Here is a 20,509-nt window from a genome sequence, read left to right as displayed (position 1 = left end):
GACCTGTGCTGACCAGCTGCTGGTGTATTTACGGATATCTTCAAGCTCTCGCTCCGGCAGTGAGGTTCCCACTTGCTTTAAGCAGGCTTCAATCATACCAGTGCCCAAGAAGACCATAGTAACCTGTCTCAATGACTATTGCCCAGTGGCACTTACCTCCACAGTGATGAAGTCTTTTGAGAGGCTGATGTAGAACATTGAAAACCTACAGCACGATACAGGCCCTTCGGCCCACAAAGCTGTGCCGAACATGTTCTTACCTGAGAAATTACCTAGGGTTACACATAACCCTCTATTTTTCTAAGCTCCATGTACCTATCCAGGAGTCTCTTAAAAGACCCTATCGTATCTGCCTCCACCAGTCGCCAGCAGCCTATTCCACACAAACACCACTCTCTGCATAAAAAACTTACCCCTGATATCTCCTCTGCACCTACTTCCAAGCACATTAAAACTCTGCCCTCTCGTGCTAGCCATTTCAGCCCTGGGAAAAAGCCTCTGACTATCCACACGATCAATGCCTCTCATTATCTTATACACCTCTATCAGGTCGCCTCTCATCCTCTGTCGCTCCAAGGAAAAAAGGCCAAGTTCACTCAACTTATTCTCATAAGGCATGCTCCCCTATCCAGGAAGCATCCTTATAAATCTCCTCTGCACCCTTTCTATTGTTTCTATATCCTTCCTGTAGTGAAGCAACCAGAACTGAGCACAGTACTCCAAGTGGGGTCTGACCAAGGTCCTATATAGCTGCAACATTACCTCTCGGCTCCTAAACTCAATCCCACGATTGATGAAGGACAATGCACTGTATGCTCTCCTAACCAGAGTCAACCTGTGCAGCAGCTTTGAGTGGTCTATGGACGCAGACCCCAATATCCTTCTGATCCTCCACACTGCAAGAGTCTTACCATTAATACTATATTCTGTCATCATATTTGACCTACCAAAATGAACTACCTCACACTTATCTGGGTTGAACTCCATCTGCCACTTCTCAGCCCAGTTTTGCATCCTATCAAAGTCCCACTGTAACCTTTGACAGCCCTCCACACTATCCACAACACCTTCAACCTTAGTGTCCTCTTGTTCTTAGCATACTTGTAGAATGCCTTGGGGTTTTCCTTAATCCTGTCTGCCAAGGCCTTCTCATGGCCCCTTCTGGCTCTCCTAATTTCATTCTTGATCTCCTTCCTGCTAGCCTTATAATCTTCTAGCTCTCTATCACTATCTAGCTTTTTGAACCTTTCGTAAGCTCTTCTTTTCTTCTTAACTAGATTTACAACAGCCTTTGTACACCACAGTTCCTGTACCCTACTATCCTTTCCCTGTCTCATTGGAATGTACCTATGCAGAACTCCACGCAAATATCCCCTGAACACTTGCCACATTTCTTCCATACATTTCCCTGAGAACATCTGTTCCCAATTTATGCTTCCAATTTCCTGCCTGATAGCCTCATAATTCCCCTTACTCCAATTAAGTGCTTTTCTAACTTGCCTGTTCCTATCTCTCTCCAATGCTATGGTAAAGGAGATAGAATTGTGATCACTATCTCCAACATGCTCTCCCACCGAGAGATCTGACATCTGACCAGGCTCATTTCCCAATACAAGATCAAGTACAGCCTCTCTTCCTGTAGGCTTATCTACGTATTGTGTCAAGAAACCTTCTTGAACACACCTAACAAACTCAAACTCCACCCCATCTAAACTCCTCGCTCTAGGGACATGCCAATCGATATTTGGGAAATTAAAATTTCCCACCATGACAACCCTGGTATTATTACACCTTTCCAGAATCTGTCTCCATATCTGCTCCTCGATATCCCTGTACTATCAGGTAGTCTATAAAAAACACCCAGTAGAGTTATTGACCCCTTCCTGTTCCTAACTTCCACCCACAGAGACTCCATAGACAATTTCTCCATGTCTTCCTCCTTTTCTGCAGCCGTGACACTATCTCTGATCAACGGTGCCATGCTCCCACCTCTTTTGCCTCCCTCCCTGCCCTTCTGAAACACCTAAAGCCTGGCACTCGAAGAAACCATTCCTGCCATCCAAGTCTCTGTAATGGCCACAACATCATTGCTCCAAGTACTGATCCACGCTCTAAGCTCATCCGCATTGTTCATAATACTCCTTGCATTAAAATAGACATATCTCAAACTGTCGGTCTGAGTGCGTCCCTTCTCTATCATCTGCCTATCCTCCCTCTCACACTGCCTACAAGCTTTCTCTATTTGTGAGCCAAACACCTCTTCCTCTGTCTCTTCAATTTGGTTCCCATCCCCCAGTAATCCCAGTTTAAACTCTCCCCAATAGCCTTAGCAAACATCCCAGTCAGGATATTGGTCCCCTTGGGATTAAAGTGCAACCGTCCTTTTTGTACAGGTCACTGCTGCCCCAAAAGAGGTCCCAATGATCCAGAAATCTGAATCCCTGCACCCTGCTCCAATCCCTCAGCCACGCATTTATCCTCCACCTGATATGTTGAAGCATATCAGCTCCTGTCTGCGTAGCGAGTTGAATTTGCTTCAATTTGCCTACCGTAGCAACAGGTCTACAGCGGATGCCATCTCATTGGCTCCTCACACAACCATGGAACATTTGGACAACAAAGATGCATACATTGGGATGCTCTTATCAGTTACAGCTCAGCATTTAATACCACACATCCCCTCAAAACTAATCAGTAAACTCCAAAACTTGGGCTTCAATACCCCCTTGTGCAATTGGATCCTGGATTTCCTCACTTGTAGACCCCAGTTAGTTCAGATTGGCAAAAATATCTTCTTCACAATCACCATCAGTACAGAAGCACCACAGGGATGGGTGCTTAGCCTTCTGCTCTACCTGTATTACACCTACGACTGTATGACTAAGTATAGCTCCAATACCATGTACAAGTTTGCTGATAACACCACTGTTGTGGGCTGTATCAAAGGTGGTGATGGATCAGCATACAGGAAGGAGATTGAAAATTTGGCTGAGTGGTGTAATAACAACAACCTCTCAGTCAATGTCAATAAGATCAAGGAGCTGACTGTAGAATTCAGGAGAGGGAGACCAAAGGTCCATGAGCCAGTAATCATAGGAGGATCAGAAGTGGAGAGGAAGAGTAACTTTAAATTCCTGGTGTCACTATCTCCAAGGACCTGTCCTGAACCCATCACATAAATATAATTGCAAAGAAAGCATGATAGGGTCTCTATTTCCTCAGGAGTCTGTGGGGATTTGGGAAATCATCAAAAACCTTGGCAAACTTCTATAGATGTGTGCTGGAAAGTATGCTGACTGGCTGCATTACAGCCTGACATAGGAACACCAATACCTTTGAGTGGAAAATCCTACAGAAGGTAGTGGATTCGGCCCAGTACGTCATGGGTAAAGCCCTCCCAACCATTGAGCACATCGACATAAAATGTTACCGTAGAAAAGCAGCATCCATCATCAAAGATCCTCACTGCCCAGGCCATGCTCTTTTCTTGCTGCTGCCATCAGGTAGAAGGTTCAAGAACAGTTACTACCCCTTAACCACCAGGCTCTTGAACAAAGAGGATAACTACACTCATTCTATTTTTGGTGTTCCCACAACCCATGGTCACAATTTAAGTTCTCTTTTATATTGTTATTTCATGCTCTCCTTATCGATTGCTATTTATTTATATCTGCACTTGCACAGTTTGTTGTTCATTGATCCTGATTACAGTTACTGTTCTATAGACTTGCTAAGTGTGCACACAGAAAAAGAATCTCAGGGTTGTATGCGCTGACATGCATGTACTCTGGCAATAGATTTTACTTTGAACGTTTGGAACTTTATACAGGTCAGTATACCTGTATATACGTGTTGCTATACAGAAGGGATTCGGAAAGGGGGAAGGTGAGGGAACACACACCAGTTCTCATCAAGGGATCAGCCCGTGGAAAGGGTGAGCACTTTCAAGTTCCTAGGTATTAACATCTCTGAATATCCATCCTGGGTCCAACACATTGATACAATTATGAAGACACTAGACAATAGGAGCAGGAGTAGGCCATTCAGCCCCTAGAGCCAGCACCGCCATTCACTGTGATTATGGGTGATCATCCACAATCAGTTCCCTTTTCCTGCCTTCTCCCCATATCCCTTGACTCTGCTATCTTTAAGAGCTCTACCTAACTCTTTCTTGAAAGAATCCAGAGAATTGGCCTCCACTGCCTTCTGAGGCAGAGCATTCTACAGAACCACAACCCTCTGTGTGAAAAAGTTTTTCCTCAACTCCGTTCCAAATAGTCTACCCCTTATTCTTAAACTGTGGCCTCTGGTTCTACACTCCTCCAACATCGGGAACATGTTTCCTGCCTCGAGCATGTCCAATCCCTTAATAATCTTATATGTTTCAATCAGATCCCCTTTCATCCTTCTAAATTCCAGTGTATACAAGCCCAGTCGCTCCAATCTTTCAACATATGACAGTCCCGCCATCCCGGGAATTAACCCAGTGAACCTACACTGCACTCCCTCCGTAGCAAGAATGTCCTTCCTCAAATTTGGAGACCAAAACTGCACACAATACTCCAGGTGGGGTCTCACCAGGGCCTTGTACAACTGCAGAAGGTCCTCTTTGCTCCTATACTCAACTCCCCTTGTTATGAAGGCCAACATGCCATTAGCTTTCTTCACTGCCTGCTGTACCTGTATGCTTACTTTCAATGACTGATGAACAAGGACACTCAGGTCTTGTTGTACTTCCCCTTTTCCTAACTTGACACCATTCAGATAGTAATCTGCCTTCCTGTTCTTGCCACCAAAGTGGCAACATTAAACTGCGCCTGCCATGCATCTGCCCACTTACCCAACCTGTCCAAATCATTAATGTATATTGTAAATAGCTGCGGTCCCAGCACTGAGCCTTGCGGTACCCCACTAGTCACTGCCTGCCATTCTGAAAATGGCCCATTAATCCCTATTCTGTTTCCTGTCTGCCAACCAATTTTCTATCCATGTCAGTACCCTACCCCAATTCCATTTGCTCTAATTTTGCCCACTAACCTCATATGTGGGACCTTATCAAAGGCTTTCTGAAAGTCCAGGTACACTACATCCACTGGCTTTCAACACATATGTGTTGAAGGCACATCAACACCTATATTTCATTAAGAGCTTGACAAGATTTGGTATCTCACCAAAGACTCTACCAAATGTCTGCAGATCTAACAATGGCGAGCATTCTAATTGGATGCATTGCCGTCTGGTGTGGAGGGGGCCACTATGCAGAATCAGAAAAGGCTACAAACTCAGCCAGCTCCATCATGGGTACCAGCACTGAGGACATCTTCAAAAGCTGATGCCTCAAAAGGGTGGCATCCATTATTAAGGATCCCATCACCCAGCACATAATCTTTTCCTATTACTGTCATCAAAGAGGAAGTATCGGGGCCTGAAGACACACAGTCAATATTTTAGGAACAGCTTCCTTCCTTGTCTTCAGGTTTCTGAACAACGGGCCAATTCATGGACACTACCACCCTATTTTTGCTCTCATTTTGCACTACTTATTTTTTATGGTATTTCGTATTTTAATTTATAGTTTTTTATTCATTGCATTTACTGCTGCTGCAAAGCAACACATTTCACAACATTATCAGTGATACTTGATTCTGAAAAATACAAAATTTCATCTAAATCATTTCACATGCAAAAAAGCAAAATGAGGGAGAGATGAGAAGAACCTCATGTTTTTCAAATGGATGTTATAATCTGGAAAAGGCTGTGAAAGGGGTTGCAAAATTTATTCAGGAAGAACACAGAATAAAGTTAGCTAGAAATGTTAGTGAGATGGTTCAGCCAGTGGAACGATTGCCTCATAGCTCCAGTGATCCAGGTGCAATCTGATCCCCAGTGCTACATGTGGCTGTACCAATTTCCTTCAGGTACTCGGGTTTGCTTTATATCCCAAAGGATTGCACATTGGAAGGTTAATTTATTACTGTAAATTGTTCCTAGTGTAGGTGTTAAGTGATTGGTCAAATCTGTGGGGAGTTGATGGGAAGGTAGGGAGAATAAAATGGGATTAATGCAGGTTCAGCATGGGGTGGAGGGGGGAGAGGGAGAGGGGGAGAGGGAGGGGGAGAGGGAGAGGGGGAGAGGGAGAGGGGGAAGGGGAGGGGGAGGGGGGAGGGGGAGGGGGAGAGGGGGAGAGGGAGAGGGAGAGGGAGAGAGGGAGAGGAGGAGGGGGAGGGGGGAGGGGGAGGGGGAGGGGGAGGGGGAGAGGGAGAGGGGGAGAGGGGAGAGGGGGAGAGGGGGAGAGGAAGAGGGGGGAGGGAGAGGGAGGGGGGAGGGGAGGGAGGGGGAGGGGGAGGGGAGAGGGGGAGGGGGAGAGGGGGAGAGGGAGAGGGGGAGAGGGGGAGGGGAGCCTTGCATGAAGTCAGCAGGGGCTCATTTATCATGCTGTGTCCATGAGATGACAAAAATTTCTAAAGATATCTGAAACAGAGAAGAGTTAACAAGCAATTCTCCAAATTCTGAAAATCTTGAGCAGCACTCAGCAGATCAAACACTTCCTATGGAGGGAAATAAGCAGTCAATGTTTTGGGCTAAGACTCTTCATCAGGACTGGAAAGGAAAGGACAGAAACCAAATTTAGGAAGTGTGGGAGGAATACAAGGAAGCAGGAGTAGGTGAGACCAGGTGGATGGGAGGCAGTGAGGGTTTGATGAGAAGCTGGGAAGTGGTAGGTGGAAGAGGTAAAGGGCTGCAGAATTGGATTGTAGACCATAGAATAAAGGGAAGGAGATGGGGAATGTGCAGGTGATGGGCAGGTCAGGAGTGGAAAAAGAGGTGAGTATGCCACCTGAATTCGGGGTAAACAAACAAAAAGCAAGAAACAGGAGAATGGTTACCAGAAGTTCAGAAAAATCAATGCTTATGTCATCAGTATAAAGATCACCCAGACGAAATATGAGATGTTGCTCCTCCATCATCAAGTTGGCCTCATTGTGGCAGCAGAGGATGCCATAGACAGACATGTCAGTTTGGGAATAAGAAGCTGAATTGAAATGGGTGGCCACCAGGAAACCCTGGCTGTTATGGTGGACAAAACGAAGCTGCTCATTGAAGCAGTCCCCTAAACTGCGTCAGCTCTCACCGAGGTGGAGGCGGCCACACCTGGAGCACCAGATGCATAAATGATCCCAACACACTCTCAGGTGAAGCGCCGCCACACTTTGTTCAGTTTCTGTACTGGGGCTTGAAACATCTTTCTGACTCAAAAAGAAACAATGGGAGAGACGCTGGACATTAATACGAACGAAAACAAAAGTGCTGGAAACACTAAGCAAATTAGGCAGTATTCTGTCGAAAGAGAATCAGAGATTGTTAAAGTGATCAGAAAATAAAGAGTGTATAGAAGTGCTTCTGGAGGGTGGCACTGCAAAAACTCATCACTCTGGGCATGAAGTTTCACCTTCCCTTCCCGCACAACTGCAGAATAGCCAACCCGCTATGTACGCAAGCGTTGGAAGGGGAAGTTGGCGTCAGAACCCCCGTCATCATGAACGCGCACGTATGAACGTAAGGTAGTCCGTGAGCGCACTCTACGCCTAACCACCGCCCTCATTGTCTCGGTCGCTGTCCCGCTGTGTGCGCGCGCACGGCGCGTGGTCTGAACTCGGGCTCCCGTCGGCGCCGCTGCTGCAAGATGGCCGCCCAGGATGAGCTGAGTAAGTTTGGAGAGCGAGGGGGAGTTAAATGGCCGATAAAGGGGCTCGAAGAAGCTTAATTGATCCAAATAAATATTAATACTCCATTCCAACATTATGCACAGTGGGAAGGGAATCAATAAAGCCCGTGGAGTGGGTTAAGACCTTTATGTGTATAAATATATTTATATATTTAAACTCTCTCCACGTCGTACTCTTAGACATCTGAGCAGATTTAAACTGTATGTAAATCATTATGTGTCCTGAAAAAAAGTTGGGTTTGTAGGGCGTCATGTGCCATGGAGAAGATGAAGGCCATATTGTAGAAGCTCAGACCTTGGCCATAATCACCAGCATCTCTTTAGTCTGCAACGCAGTTGGAGCGCAGCACTGCCACCGCCCCGAGGGTACTGAGACCTGTCCTCTGATCATTCAGCGATACAAACTGTCGGCCTTTAATGGGGATGCAGGCTCTGTTTGGAATTGATTCCATTTTGGTGAGGGAGGCACAGTGTGAATCCACTCCATTTCCACTAAAACGAAAGTGATACTTAGTCCAGAAACAAGCGTTTAAACTTTTTAAAACCTGTTATATTCCTGGGAGATGCCTTATTTCTTGTATTCAACCGGCAAGATTCTTCAGATTGAAAGACTGTCAGCTAATATTGGTTTGGTGCAAAGTCATTGCATCATAGAATGAAAGATGTCTCAAAGTTGTATTGTTTTAATAAAAGCGTAGTGACGTCACTGTGCTGGAAAGAATGCTGAGGAAATTCACCAGGATGTTACCTGGATTAGTGGACATCAGTTATGGGGAGAGATTAGATAGACTGTGCTTGTTTTCCCTGGGGTGAAAGAGGCTGATGGGGTGACTCAACAGAAGTGTATCATATTATGAAGTTCATAGGTTAAATAATCTCTTTTCCCTATGGTAGGAGTATCAAAAACAAAAGCACAGATTTAAGGTGATAGGAAGGAGCCTTGAGGGATAAGTTTTGTTTCGCACAAAGTCATTATTTGGAATATACTACCCAAAGAAGTAGTGGCATCAGATACAATCATGACAAAAGGCATTAAAAAAAACACTTGAATAGGCAAGGTGTTATAAGTAATGCGGGCAATTGAAATCAGTGTAGCTGAGCAGTGTAACCAGTGTGGAGCTGGTGGACTGAAGAGTCTGTGTCTGTCTCTAGAACTCTAACTCTATGACTCCAAACCTCCAGATAGAATTCCTTTATGTTATGCTGTACAAAACTGAAAAGTCCTTGAATGACTGCTAATCCAAAGGATGTCAACAAAACTTGAGGCAACTTTGAGAGTCTTTCATTTGCTATTATCTGTGCAACAAGCCAAGGGAAAAATTCCACAACTGATTATTATTGAAGTTACCAAAGTTTTAATCTTCAAAATTTTCTCTATTAATCTCTGCATTGGCCATTTCCTCCTTTAAAATGCAGTGATCTCGTTGATTAAGCAATTAATCATCTGTCTTAATGTTCTGTAATACAGTGGTGTCAAGTTTTATTTGATAACACTTCTGTGAAGTGACTTGAGATATTTACATCAAAGGTGCTTTGTACACTTTCCTCCTGCAGTCCAATGTACAGGTTGGTAGGTTAATTGGCCATTGTAAATTGTCCCATAATTCAGCTAGGTTTAAATTGGGGATTGCTGGGTGGTATGGCTTGAAGGGCAGGAAGGGCCTATTCTGCAGTGTATCTCAATCAATAAATAAACGTAGCTTGTTGCTTTCGAGTGCAACTAGAATATCAGGGCTCAATGGAATCTGAACTTAGCTAAAGTACCTCCTATCAGCTGCATAAAAATGTTTATGTGCAGCTGATATGAGGTAATTAAGCTCAGCAGCACCTCAAAGGTTTTGCCCTGTAGAAATCTAGTACTAGTGGACTAAATATGGTTTAGCAAATTGATTTACAAAACAAAAGGTGGAACATTTCCTTAGCCAGAAACTACAAGTTATGCTTTCACTTTGAGCACCGGGTATCTTATGGTTTTGACAGTGTGTGGTCTGGGTCTAATGTCAAGGAGGTCCAGGTCACTGGAGACCATGCTGTGCTACCTTAACATAGTCCTGCTGAAGGGTCTCTGCCCGAAATGTCAGCCTGGCCTGCTGAGTTCCTCCAGTATTTTGTGTGTGTTACCATAGCGTCGAGCACACTTGTGTACGGGCATGACAAGCATGCACATGAACACATAATCTTGGCACTCTTACTTGCTCCTCCCAACAATTTTGCCTCACCGTGCTCCTCTCTGCTTCAGTCCACCCTTCTTCAATTTCTTTGTCTCCCTTCTCTAGGTTAGACCCTATCCCCTTTATTCTCTTCTCACTTAGCCTATTTTCCTCTTGTTTCCCCTAGTACTTACCATTCCAGCTGATGATAATTTTCTCCTGAAGGAGAGGCCTTGTCTAACTGCCATCATCTCATCCCTATTCTTTATTCATTTTATTAGTTTAAAACGTGTAATATTAATTTGGTTGTGTAAATTTTACTAAATTGTAATTGATATTCATGTGACTGATTATGCACCCGGTGTCATTTCTCATTACTGAAAATCAGCAAATTAACTTTAAAACCGAACGGCTCTGCGTTTTAAACCATTGTAGCAACTATCATTTTCAGTTCAGATATTAGTTACCTCATACATTGTGTAAAATGAGAAATGGAATTCTCATGACATATCTTCAAAGTAACACAACTCCAAAACACTACCCAAGTACTGTGGAGAGAAGATGCATTTCTTCAAATTCGTACATTTGATTTTAATTTAATAAATTGATTTTCTTTAAATTGGTATTGGTTTGTTGTCACATGTACAGAGAAGCAGTGAAAGGCTTGTCTTGCATACATTTTATAGAGATCAAATCTTTACCCAGTGCATTGAGCTAGAATAAGCTAAAACAATAACAATGCAGAATAAAGTGTAAAAGCTACGAAAGAAGTGCAGCAAAGGTAAAAGATAAAGTGCAAGATCACGGTAAGGAAGGTTGTGTGGCCAAAGGTCCATTTTATCATACAGGAGGTTTTTTTTCCAAGAGTCTGGTAACAGTCCTTAAGCCCGGTACCTGCTTTTCAGCTTTTGTATCTTCTGCCTGATGAGAGAGGGGAGAAGAGAAATTGTCTTGGGTGAGTTGGTGGCTTTGATTATGCTGGCTGCTTTACTCAGGTAGCAAGTCCGTAAGCATCAGGTGTGACCATCAAATGTTCAGTACTCAGAATCAAAGATCACAATATTAATGAATTGGAGCCAAAGTGTTTATGGAAACAATTGACAGTCTCATTAGTGCTGAAGAACCAACACACATCATTGCTATTATTGAGTTGGTTGGCTTCCTACAATCTCTCTACCCCCCATCTGCTCTTTAGGTCTCGGTTTTTTTTTCTCCAGGGCATCAGCCTTCAGGTGACGGTAGACCCTTTTTTCCTTTGGCACAGTAGAATTTCCATTCCAGGAAAACCATGATTTTGAAGTTAATTGTATTCTGGATTTCCTTGTCATTCTCATGAAGCTGCCCTCATTTTTCATGGTAAAGAAACCAAAGTCTCTTTTTAGATGCTAATTATAATGGACACTGAAGCAGCCGTACATACTGGAAGCATTGCAAATTTTGTTGGCTGGGACCCCACAAATATTCTGTGAGACACTATCCAAGTAAAGTAATTTTTTTTGGAATCCATGATGCTTTTCAACATTGATACTGGGGTTTTGGGCATTCCTTTGAGTGCATAATATACTCACATGGGTATCTCAACCAAGAGATGTAGCTATGTGCATCATGGAGGAACTCAGTGGTTCAAGAGCATCTGTGGGATGAAAGGAATTGTTGAGGATGAAACCCTGCACCATGTTTCAATCCAAATTGTTAATTCCCACAAATGCTGCTTGACCTACGGAGTACCTCCAGCAGATTGTTACTAACTCCAGATTCCAGCATCTGCACTCTTCCAGCAGCCCCTCTCTCTGATGTTGCCACGAGGTCTTGCATGTTTTTCTGACCAAGCAGATTTGATTTGACAAGACTACTACAAGCATTTTGTCTGGAGAGGGGCTTCATTGAAATTGTCCTTTCCTGTTTCCTCCTTGACAATCAGACCTCGCTGGAGAGTTGTGCCTTTTCTCATCTAGGAGGACTAGAGGACCAGATTGTTTCTCCTTGGAATGAACACTGGACTTTCTAAAATCCAAATTTCAAGTTGAAGTCCTCAACTTTTTGTGGAGACTTCAACTTTATATCCTGCAGACCAGCATTTATTCGTTCAGTGTTGGATTGAGCTATAGGATCATGAAGCATTCTCTTAATTCAACAAGGGAAATCAATGATATGCCAGTCTCTTGTTATTCTCTAGTTGTTCACTGTGTTTGGTTAATCTTTGATTCCAGGTAAGTACAGTTATCTCGAGGTTCTGACAACCCTGTATTTTCAGCAACTGCCCAATACACCAGCCCCGTCCACAAAATTGAAACCCAGCCAGCAGGTCTCAAGTTACACTTCAGCATTCTTGCTGATGCTTTCATGAAAATCAGAGGCTTTTTATTGAATGTATTTGCCATGAATTAACACAGTAAAACTGGTAATCCATTATCTGATTATTTGGGAATCCCACTGGTTCAGTATCTGGCTCACCAGGGCCTTGGTGCCTGCCTGTGCTCCCTTCCCACTCACTGGTGCCCCGACTCCTGTACTCCTCTCCAGGTAAAATATTGTTATAACACAGCCAATTAGTTGACTTTACAATTGCCTTTATTTTCAGAAAAATAATCATAGAACATAGAATAGTGCAGCACAGTATGGGCCCTTCGGCCCACAATGTTGTGCCGACCCTTAAACCCTGCCTTCCATATAACCCCCAACGTTACATTTCTCCATATACCTGTCTAGTAGTCTCTTAAATTTCACTAGTGTATCTGCCTCCACCACTGACTCAGGCAGTGCATTCCATGCACCAACCGCTCTCTGAGTTAAAAACCTTCCTCTAATATCCCCCTTGAACTTCCCACCCCTTACCTTAAAGTCATAACCTCTTGTATTGAGCAGTGGTACCCTGAGGAAGAGGCGCTGGCTGTCCAATCTATCTATTCCTCTTGATATCTTGTATACCTCTATCATGTCTCCTCTCATCCTCCTCCTCTCCAAAGAGTAAAGCCCTAGCTCCCTTAATCTCTGATCATAATGCATACTCCCTAAACCAGACAGCATCCTGGTAAATCTCCTCTGTACTCTTTCCAATGCTTCCACGTCCTTCCTATAGTGAGGCGACCAGAACTGGACACAGTACTCCAAGTGTGGCCTAACCAGAGTTTTATAGAGCTGCATCATTACCTCGCGACTCTTAAACTCTATCCCTCGACTAATGAAAGCTAACACCCCATAATCTTTCTTAAGTACTCTATCTACCTGTGAGGCAACTTTCAGGGATCTGTGGACATGTACCCCCAGATCCCTCTGCTCCTCCACACTACCAAGTATCCTACCATTTACTTTGTACTGTGCCTTCTAGTTTGTCCTTCCAAAGTGTACCACCTCAGACTTCTCCGGGTTGAACTCCATCTGCCACTTCTCAGCCCACTTCTGCATCCTGTCAATGTCTCTCTGCACTCTTCAACAATCCTCTACACTATCTACAACAACACCAACCTAGGATTCACATCAATCATGTCCTAGCTTCTTGCCAGTGATATAATTAATGTAAACACACTTTTCTTTCTCTGTACCACAGTAATTTTGTTTATTTATTTATTGGGATACAGCGTGGAGTAGCCCTTTCGGCCCATCGAATCATGCTGCGCAGCAAGCCACCAGTTTAAAGCTAGCCTAATCATGGGACAATTTACAATGACCAATTGACCTACCAACTGGACTAGGGGAGGAAACCGAAGCACCTGGCGGAAACCCACGTGGTCACAGGGAGAAAGTACAAACATACAGCATTGGGAATTGAACCCAGGTCACCTGTGCTGTAAGACCTTGTGCTAACCACTACACTACCATGCTGCCCATCTTCTTGTAAACTGGAGTATGCCTGTTCTTTTTTAAGTGTTGAAGTTGAACTTGCTGTTGTTTCAGAAATTGAATTAAAATCACAGAAACTCATTGTATTTGAAAGCAAAGTGATTCCTGCTGACACTCTGATTCTTTTTTCCCTATCACCTTAAAGGTATTCTCTGGTTATTAACCTTATCAGGCAGAAGAATGCAGAGCATTTGTGTTCACTTAGCAATTAATAATGTTGTTGGAAGTAGTATGCCAATGACAGCCTTATTTAAACGAATCTGATTATTTGACCTGGTAGTATCCTCTGTCATATAATGGGAAATTGTGACTGGTAACCTGTGTTTCACTGATACTTTTCTGAATAGCGAGTGGAATAACACATGGGTAGATAAGTTGTGTCCTTTTTATGTTACTGGATAGCTTCCAGTTGAAGCTAGGGTAAAGAACATAAACAGATGTCAGGGGAATCAGCAAGAAGTCTTGGATCACATAAGGAAGGATCGCATTTAATTTTGCCAGATGGAATCACTGAAAATGTTTGATATATAAAAAAAGCAGGTGCTCAAATATGGTAATCCCAAGGTTATTTTTGGAACAACTGAAGGATAAGATTTTAGAAACATGGAGTTGGTTGCCTGGTTAAGAAGAAATTGTGGTAGTGAATTTATTTGCACATAAAATATCAATATAAGAAAGTAGCAAAAGAGAACTGTTATGTGAACAATATTGTTCAGTACAAAAGCAAAATTGGGGAAAAAAATAACATATTGAAGTTGTATGGTAGTGGTTGGGTCTGAAACATTTCCAGGAAAAGATGGATAGGAATATTAGGAAAGGATAGAGGAAGTTTGTTAGAAGCGATCATGGCAGTGGGATGTAAGAGGAGGGAACTAAACTGAGGTATAGCCCCAGGTCATTGTTCATTCTGTAGACAACTCACTGTGTATGTAAACAAAGTGATTCTTAATAATCATTCTGATTTATTTTACCACCTTAAATATTCATCCTCTATTTATCAACTCTGAAACAGACAAAACTGCATTGAATTTGCATTTATTTTACAACTAACCAATAACGCTACTAGAAGTAGTATGCTAGTGAAACCTTTATTCACACCAAATTACCTGAGCTGATAATATTGTCTATATTATCACAGGAACTTACCATTGTATAAACATTTTATAATTGCAGATATTTTAATTAAATAGATTAGGACAGATAATATGTATTAAGGTTAATTTTTTCTGTCACGTTGTGGAAAGTGGTTCTTTCATCATTATTTCAATAATGAAGGTAGTATGGTTGGGTTAGTCTTGGACTTCCTAAAATAAGAGTTTTATTACCTAACTGGACAAAAAGTGTAAAATTAGGCTTGAGTCACATGCAGAAAATCCCCACCACAATCATTATGAGTGAAACAGCCTCTTTCTGTGCCATAACGTGCTGGATCTATAATATGTAAATGATTGAGCTCAAATAACATGCCTAAATTGGCAAAAGACAACTGATGAAAGCATGGAATAGGCATTATTATCAGGCCTCTCATTCTAGAACAGGGATTCTCAAACTGGTGTCCGCAGACCCTTTGCTTAAATGATGGTCCAAGGTCTAAAAACAGTCAGGAACTCCTGTTTTCGGGTTGACCTTACTGCTGTCTAGGACATTTAGACCGGGAGTATCGAGTACATGTTTTGGGAACGTTGGCAAGATTTGCAAATGATATCAGTTCAGAACATTTTGCTAAAATGATTGCAGGAAAGTGTAAGTTATCTAATGCTATATTTTCACATTATGTTACTCTTCAAATAAATGTAATCAGTGCAGTTTTGATGGAAAGATTCCAAGTGAAGCTGTTAATAAATTGTCACAATATAAACCCTCGCTGTTGAATTCCATGAACAGTCTGACATAAGATTGAAATTGGATACTTCTTCAAAAAAATTCATGAAGATCTTCCCTTTGCTCAATCTCTTTTCCATTCTTGCACCTCGCCCCAGCAAGGATCTTGGAAGACTTGATCTGCTGCCCATTTTCCCTGCCTACCTGATCCAAATTCAGCAGAATGAGTAGGAGGCAAAGCTCTTTTCCAGTGAATATCTCTTTAGGCAGTAATGTGTCTCACATACCTACCTGATCCTGTGATTATGTCAAATGTAAATTACTATTTTATGTACATTAAGAGCCAAGTAAACTACATTGGAAGGGATGAGATACATCTTCAGTAGATGTTGGAATCTGGAACAAAAAGCAAATTGCTGGAGGAACTCTGAGTCAAACGGCATATAGAGCATCATCTCCAATAGGATCTCACCACCAAGCATATTTTTCCCTCTTCTCCCCCCCCCCCCTTTCCACTTTCTGCAGAGATCATTCCCTACTCGATTTCCTTGTCCACTTGTCCTCCCCACTGATCTCTCTCCTGGTTCTTATCCTTACAAGCGGAACAAGTGCCATACCTGCCCCTACACCACCTCCCTTACTACCATTCAGGGTCCCATATAGTTTTTCCAGGTGAAGCGACACTTCATCTGTGAGTCTTTTGGGGTCATCTACTGTATCCAGTGCTCCCGATGTGGCCTTCTGTAGATTGGTGAGATCCGACATAGATAGGGAGACCACTTCTTAGAGCACCTTCACTGCGCATCTGCTACAAAAAGCAGGATCTCCCAGTGGCCACCCACTTCAATTCTACTTCCATTCCGATATGTCAGTCCATGGCCTCCTCTACTACCGTGATGAGACCACAATCAGCATAGAGAAGAAACACTTTATGTTCCATTTGTGTAGCCTCCAACCTGATGGCATGAACATCAATTTCTCTAACTTTTGGTAATTGCTTTCCCCTCCTCCCCCTTCACCATTCCCCATTCCCGATTCCCTCTCTTACGTATATCCTTGCCTGCCCATCATCTCCCTCTGGAGCTTCACCCCCTTCCCTTTCTTCTGTGTTCTTCTATTCTCTCCTGTCAGATTCCCCCTTCTCCAGCCCTGTATTTCTTTTTTCCAATCAACTTCCTAGTTCTTTACTTCACTCCCTCCTCCTTTAAAGGTTCCACCTATCACCTACCACCTTGTACTTCTTTCTTCCCCCCCCCACCTTCCTGATTTCACCCCTTCCTTTCCAGTCATGATTAAGGGTCTTGACCCGAAACATCGACTGTTTATTCTTTTCCATAGATGGCTTCCTGGCCTGCTGATTTCATTCAGCATTTTACGTGTGTATTATGGAGGGGTGGAATTATTGATGTTTTGAGTCAAGTCCCTATACCAGGGCTTTTTCAAAGAGATTAGCTAAATGGATATTCAATGAATCATTATGATTCTAGTCCAATATTGTTTGATCTTTTAAAATCCAGAATTATACCAAAGAATTTCACATATTTAGTAATTTTTCTCGTCTAGTATCTATTGAAACAATTTTCAGTGCATTTCCTTTCAATGGGGTATCAATTTCTTACTAAAATATGTTTGACCATTTATTGACCAGTGGGTTACAACATGTTTTACTATTTAGAGAACCCTGTGTAAAAGGAATCACTAACTTACAAATTTCATTGTATAAGTATAATCCTTAATACGTATTTAGTAATATTTTAATCTAAACTATACTTCTTCAGTTGTTTTTATCTTTACTATTAGAGGAGGGGAACGTCGACTCAGACCATGAGAGGCCTGCGTCGGGCATTTCCATGCCTTACAAGGCACAGATTGGAAGTCTGTGTGGGGCACCACTCCTTGCAGAGACACTAGAGCAATGTGTGATTAAGTGCCTTGCTCAAGGACACAAACACGCTGCCACAGCTGAGGCTTGAACAAATGACCTTGAGATCACTAGATGAACGCCTTAACCACTTGGCCACGTGCCCAACATGATTACTATTAGAAATATCCAAAAAATGTGTAATTAATGCTCCAACTTCAGGTTTTGGAAGCTCCTGTGAATATATATTACTTGGTTTCATGTCCTTGTTTACAAACCTCCTTTACCAATAATTAGTTCCACTTTTTGATAAATTACTGTTAATACTGAGGTTCCAATTGCTTGTGAATTTAATGTAAAACCTTACTGCTTAATTAGCATTTCCTTCCCCTGTTCTTGCCTCCAAATGTATTACTGCGTGATTATCTGTATTTACCTCAATTCTCATCCTGCACAATTATTCCCTTTCAATATCCTTCATTAAAGTTTTCCAATATACAAATTTGTAAATGAGGAAAATCTAATTTCCAGTAAAAGACTGGTATTGTATGTTCTGGAGAAGTGGGAGTATATTTATGAGTTACAGCATGTTTTCTGCAAAGTGCTGATTATTGTTTTATTTCTTTTAGATCAACTTGAGCGGGTTTTTATGCGTCTAGGCCTTGCTGAAACAGATGAGCAACTGCAAAGTATTATTTCAAAGTTTCTTCCTCCAGTTCTGCTGAAGCTGTCTAGTGTTCAGGAAGGAGTACGTAAAAAAGTAAGTTTACTAGGCACTCGTGCTAAAGTTAAATAAAAAATCAATTTCACTTCCTGACTATTAGAATAGTTAATGCAGGAAATGGGTTTTACTTCATATCATCACAATTTGATCACTGCAGAAAAGACCTGGACAAGGTTGATATGACTTGATTAAGAGATAATGCAAGGGTTGAGGCAAAAATTTTCAACGGATCTGGGAAAGGTGGGTAACAGAATGTGAAAAATGAAATATTAAATAGTGATGGAAAAGAACAATACATTCGTAAGTTGAACTGCAGATTTAGTTGGTGATAAGAAAGTCATGAAGGAGGAGAAGGGCTCTGCAGAGAGTGGTGTGGACAGCCCTGTGCATCTGTAGATGTGAACTTCCCACTATTCAGGACATTTACAAAGACAGGTGGGGAAAAAAGGGCCTGAAGGATCATTGGGGACCCGAGTCACCCCAATCACAAAATCTTCCAGCTGCTACCATCTGGGAAACGGTACTGCAGCATAAAAGTCAGGACCAACAGGCTCCAAAACAGCTTCTTCCACCAGGCCAACAGACTGATAAATTCATGCTGACACAACCGTATTTGTATGTTTATATTTACTGTCCCATTGTACATACTATTTATTATAAATTACTATAAATTGCACATTTGGACGGAGACGTAAAGATTTTTATTCCTCATGTATATGAAGGGTGTAAGTAATAAAGTCAATTCAATTCAATGCTGATGTCATACATCAGGTGATATGGAAACTGATAGCTTTGACTAAACTATCTGAAGATTCACGTGAGTAATTGGTAGGGTATACCGATCTTTTTGCAGAGACAACTGTAACTGATCTTGAAGGATAGGAGAAAAGGTGGCGTTTTCTATCATTACCATTTACACGAAGCTAGAGAAAAAAACTCTGCAATGCCTATTTAATGAAATACTGTTGGGCTCTGAATGGCGTTTACCCTCTAGAATGGAGTCATTTTTTGACTTTTCTAAAGATTGTTAAGTTGAAAATTTATGGCACTTTGACAGTTTCATTACGATTTTTTTTCTGATAATAGCAAATTATTATTTCCAGATCTCTTGAACCAAGTTCAAAATTTTAAATAGCTTTAGTAAGATTTAAATTTGCCATCTCTAGATTATTAAATTAGCTTGCCTGCATTACTAGACTGGCAACATAGCTGCCATACCATATATATTGTCCATATGACTTTGTTTTACACAACTATTATGCATTTGAGTAAGGTTACTTGCATTTTAATTTTTTTGTAACTATAATGCAGGTTTAAATTTTGTTGTGAAAACTGAGACTGTGGTATTGTCATGAAAATCAATTGTTCAGAATATGGATATTTGTGGCTGATCACCTGATGGCAAACAGATGGAAGGTTGTTCAAAAAACTGATTTTTTTTTTCAAAATGCATAGTAAATAGTTGCTTTGTATTTAAAATTCAGGTCATGGAACTATTGGTTCACCTAAACAAGCGAATTAAAAGTCGCCCCAAAATACAGTTGCCAGTGGAGACACTCCTGGTTCAGTATCAGGATCCTGCTGCTGTTTCATTTGTCACGGTTAGTACCTACCTGATTTATCTTTAATATCTTTTGTAGATTATTGCTTCTGACAATGTTAGCAAATAAATTAAAGTTTTATAATGTACTGGGAATGTGTTGAGGGTTGAGTGAAATTAAAGGAAATTTGAGTCTAGTGCATTTTGTATAATGTTACATTGGTTTCATATTTTTGAAAGTTGAGAATGCAAACAGTAAATCATGACTTTGTGTTAGTGATACATTGTGTCAATGGTTATTTAGGGAATTTGAGAATAAAATCTCCTAAATAACCATGGAATTATTATCATTTGTAATTAGGAATATTGTTTGAAGTTTAAAAAGGCTTTGTAAATGATAAGAGCGCAGAACAGTGCAGCACAGGAACAGGTCCTTCAGCCCACGGTGTTGTGCCGATGCAGCTAAAACGTAAATCAGAAACCCACAAGAACTAATCCCTTCTATCTACTCAGCGTCCACATCCCTCGCATTCAATGATTTCTACAAAGATACCCAACAGAATGTTTCACACCATCAGAAGAGTCTTTGGTGCATGAAAATCCAAACTGGCTAATAGATTTCATCCAATGAATCTGTTATTATATTCTTACTCAATATCTATATAACAAAGTTGTTGAGATTCTCTGCTTATTCTGGATAATCTGCATGCAGATCTTGGATCAGGTAGACAGGGGGCCATTATTTAAATTGTTCAATATTTTTAGGTGATTTTAATTTTACCTTGAAATTTTGGTATTAATTTTGTTTTAGTAACCTTACTGCTTTTAAATGTCACGGTGCTCTGGA

The 20,509-nt window shown here is 41.7% G+C and overlaps 1 protein-coding gene across 1 annotated transcript in view; it reads left to right on the top strand.

Annotated features, from left to right (window-relative positions):
* The first annotated feature begins 7,579 nt into the window (after positions 1 to 7,579).
* ecpas (Ecm29 proteasome adaptor and scaffold) overlaps positions 7,580 to 20,509 on the top strand; it is a 151,690-nt gene continuing 138,760 nt past the window's right edge. The window contains exons 1-3 of the mRNA XM_063048986.1: positions 7,580 to 7,706; positions 18,028 to 18,158; positions 19,607 to 19,723. Coding sequence (XP_062905056.1) covers positions 7,685 to 7,706; positions 18,028 to 18,158; positions 19,607 to 19,723 — 270 coding nt within the window. The 5' untranslated portion in view covers positions 7,580 to 7,684. The remainder of the gene's footprint in view (positions 7,707 to 18,027; positions 18,159 to 19,606; positions 19,724 to 20,509) is intronic.

The sequence above is a fragment of the Mobula hypostoma genome, chromosome 5, assembly GCF_963921235.1.
Source record: "Mobula hypostoma chromosome 5, sMobHyp1.1, whole genome shotgun sequence".
In the NCBI taxonomy this organism is placed as follows: Eukaryota; Metazoa; Chordata; class Chondrichthyes; order Myliobatiformes; family Myliobatidae; genus Mobula; species Mobula hypostoma.
This window is presented reverse-complemented; position numbering and strand designations above follow the sequence as displayed.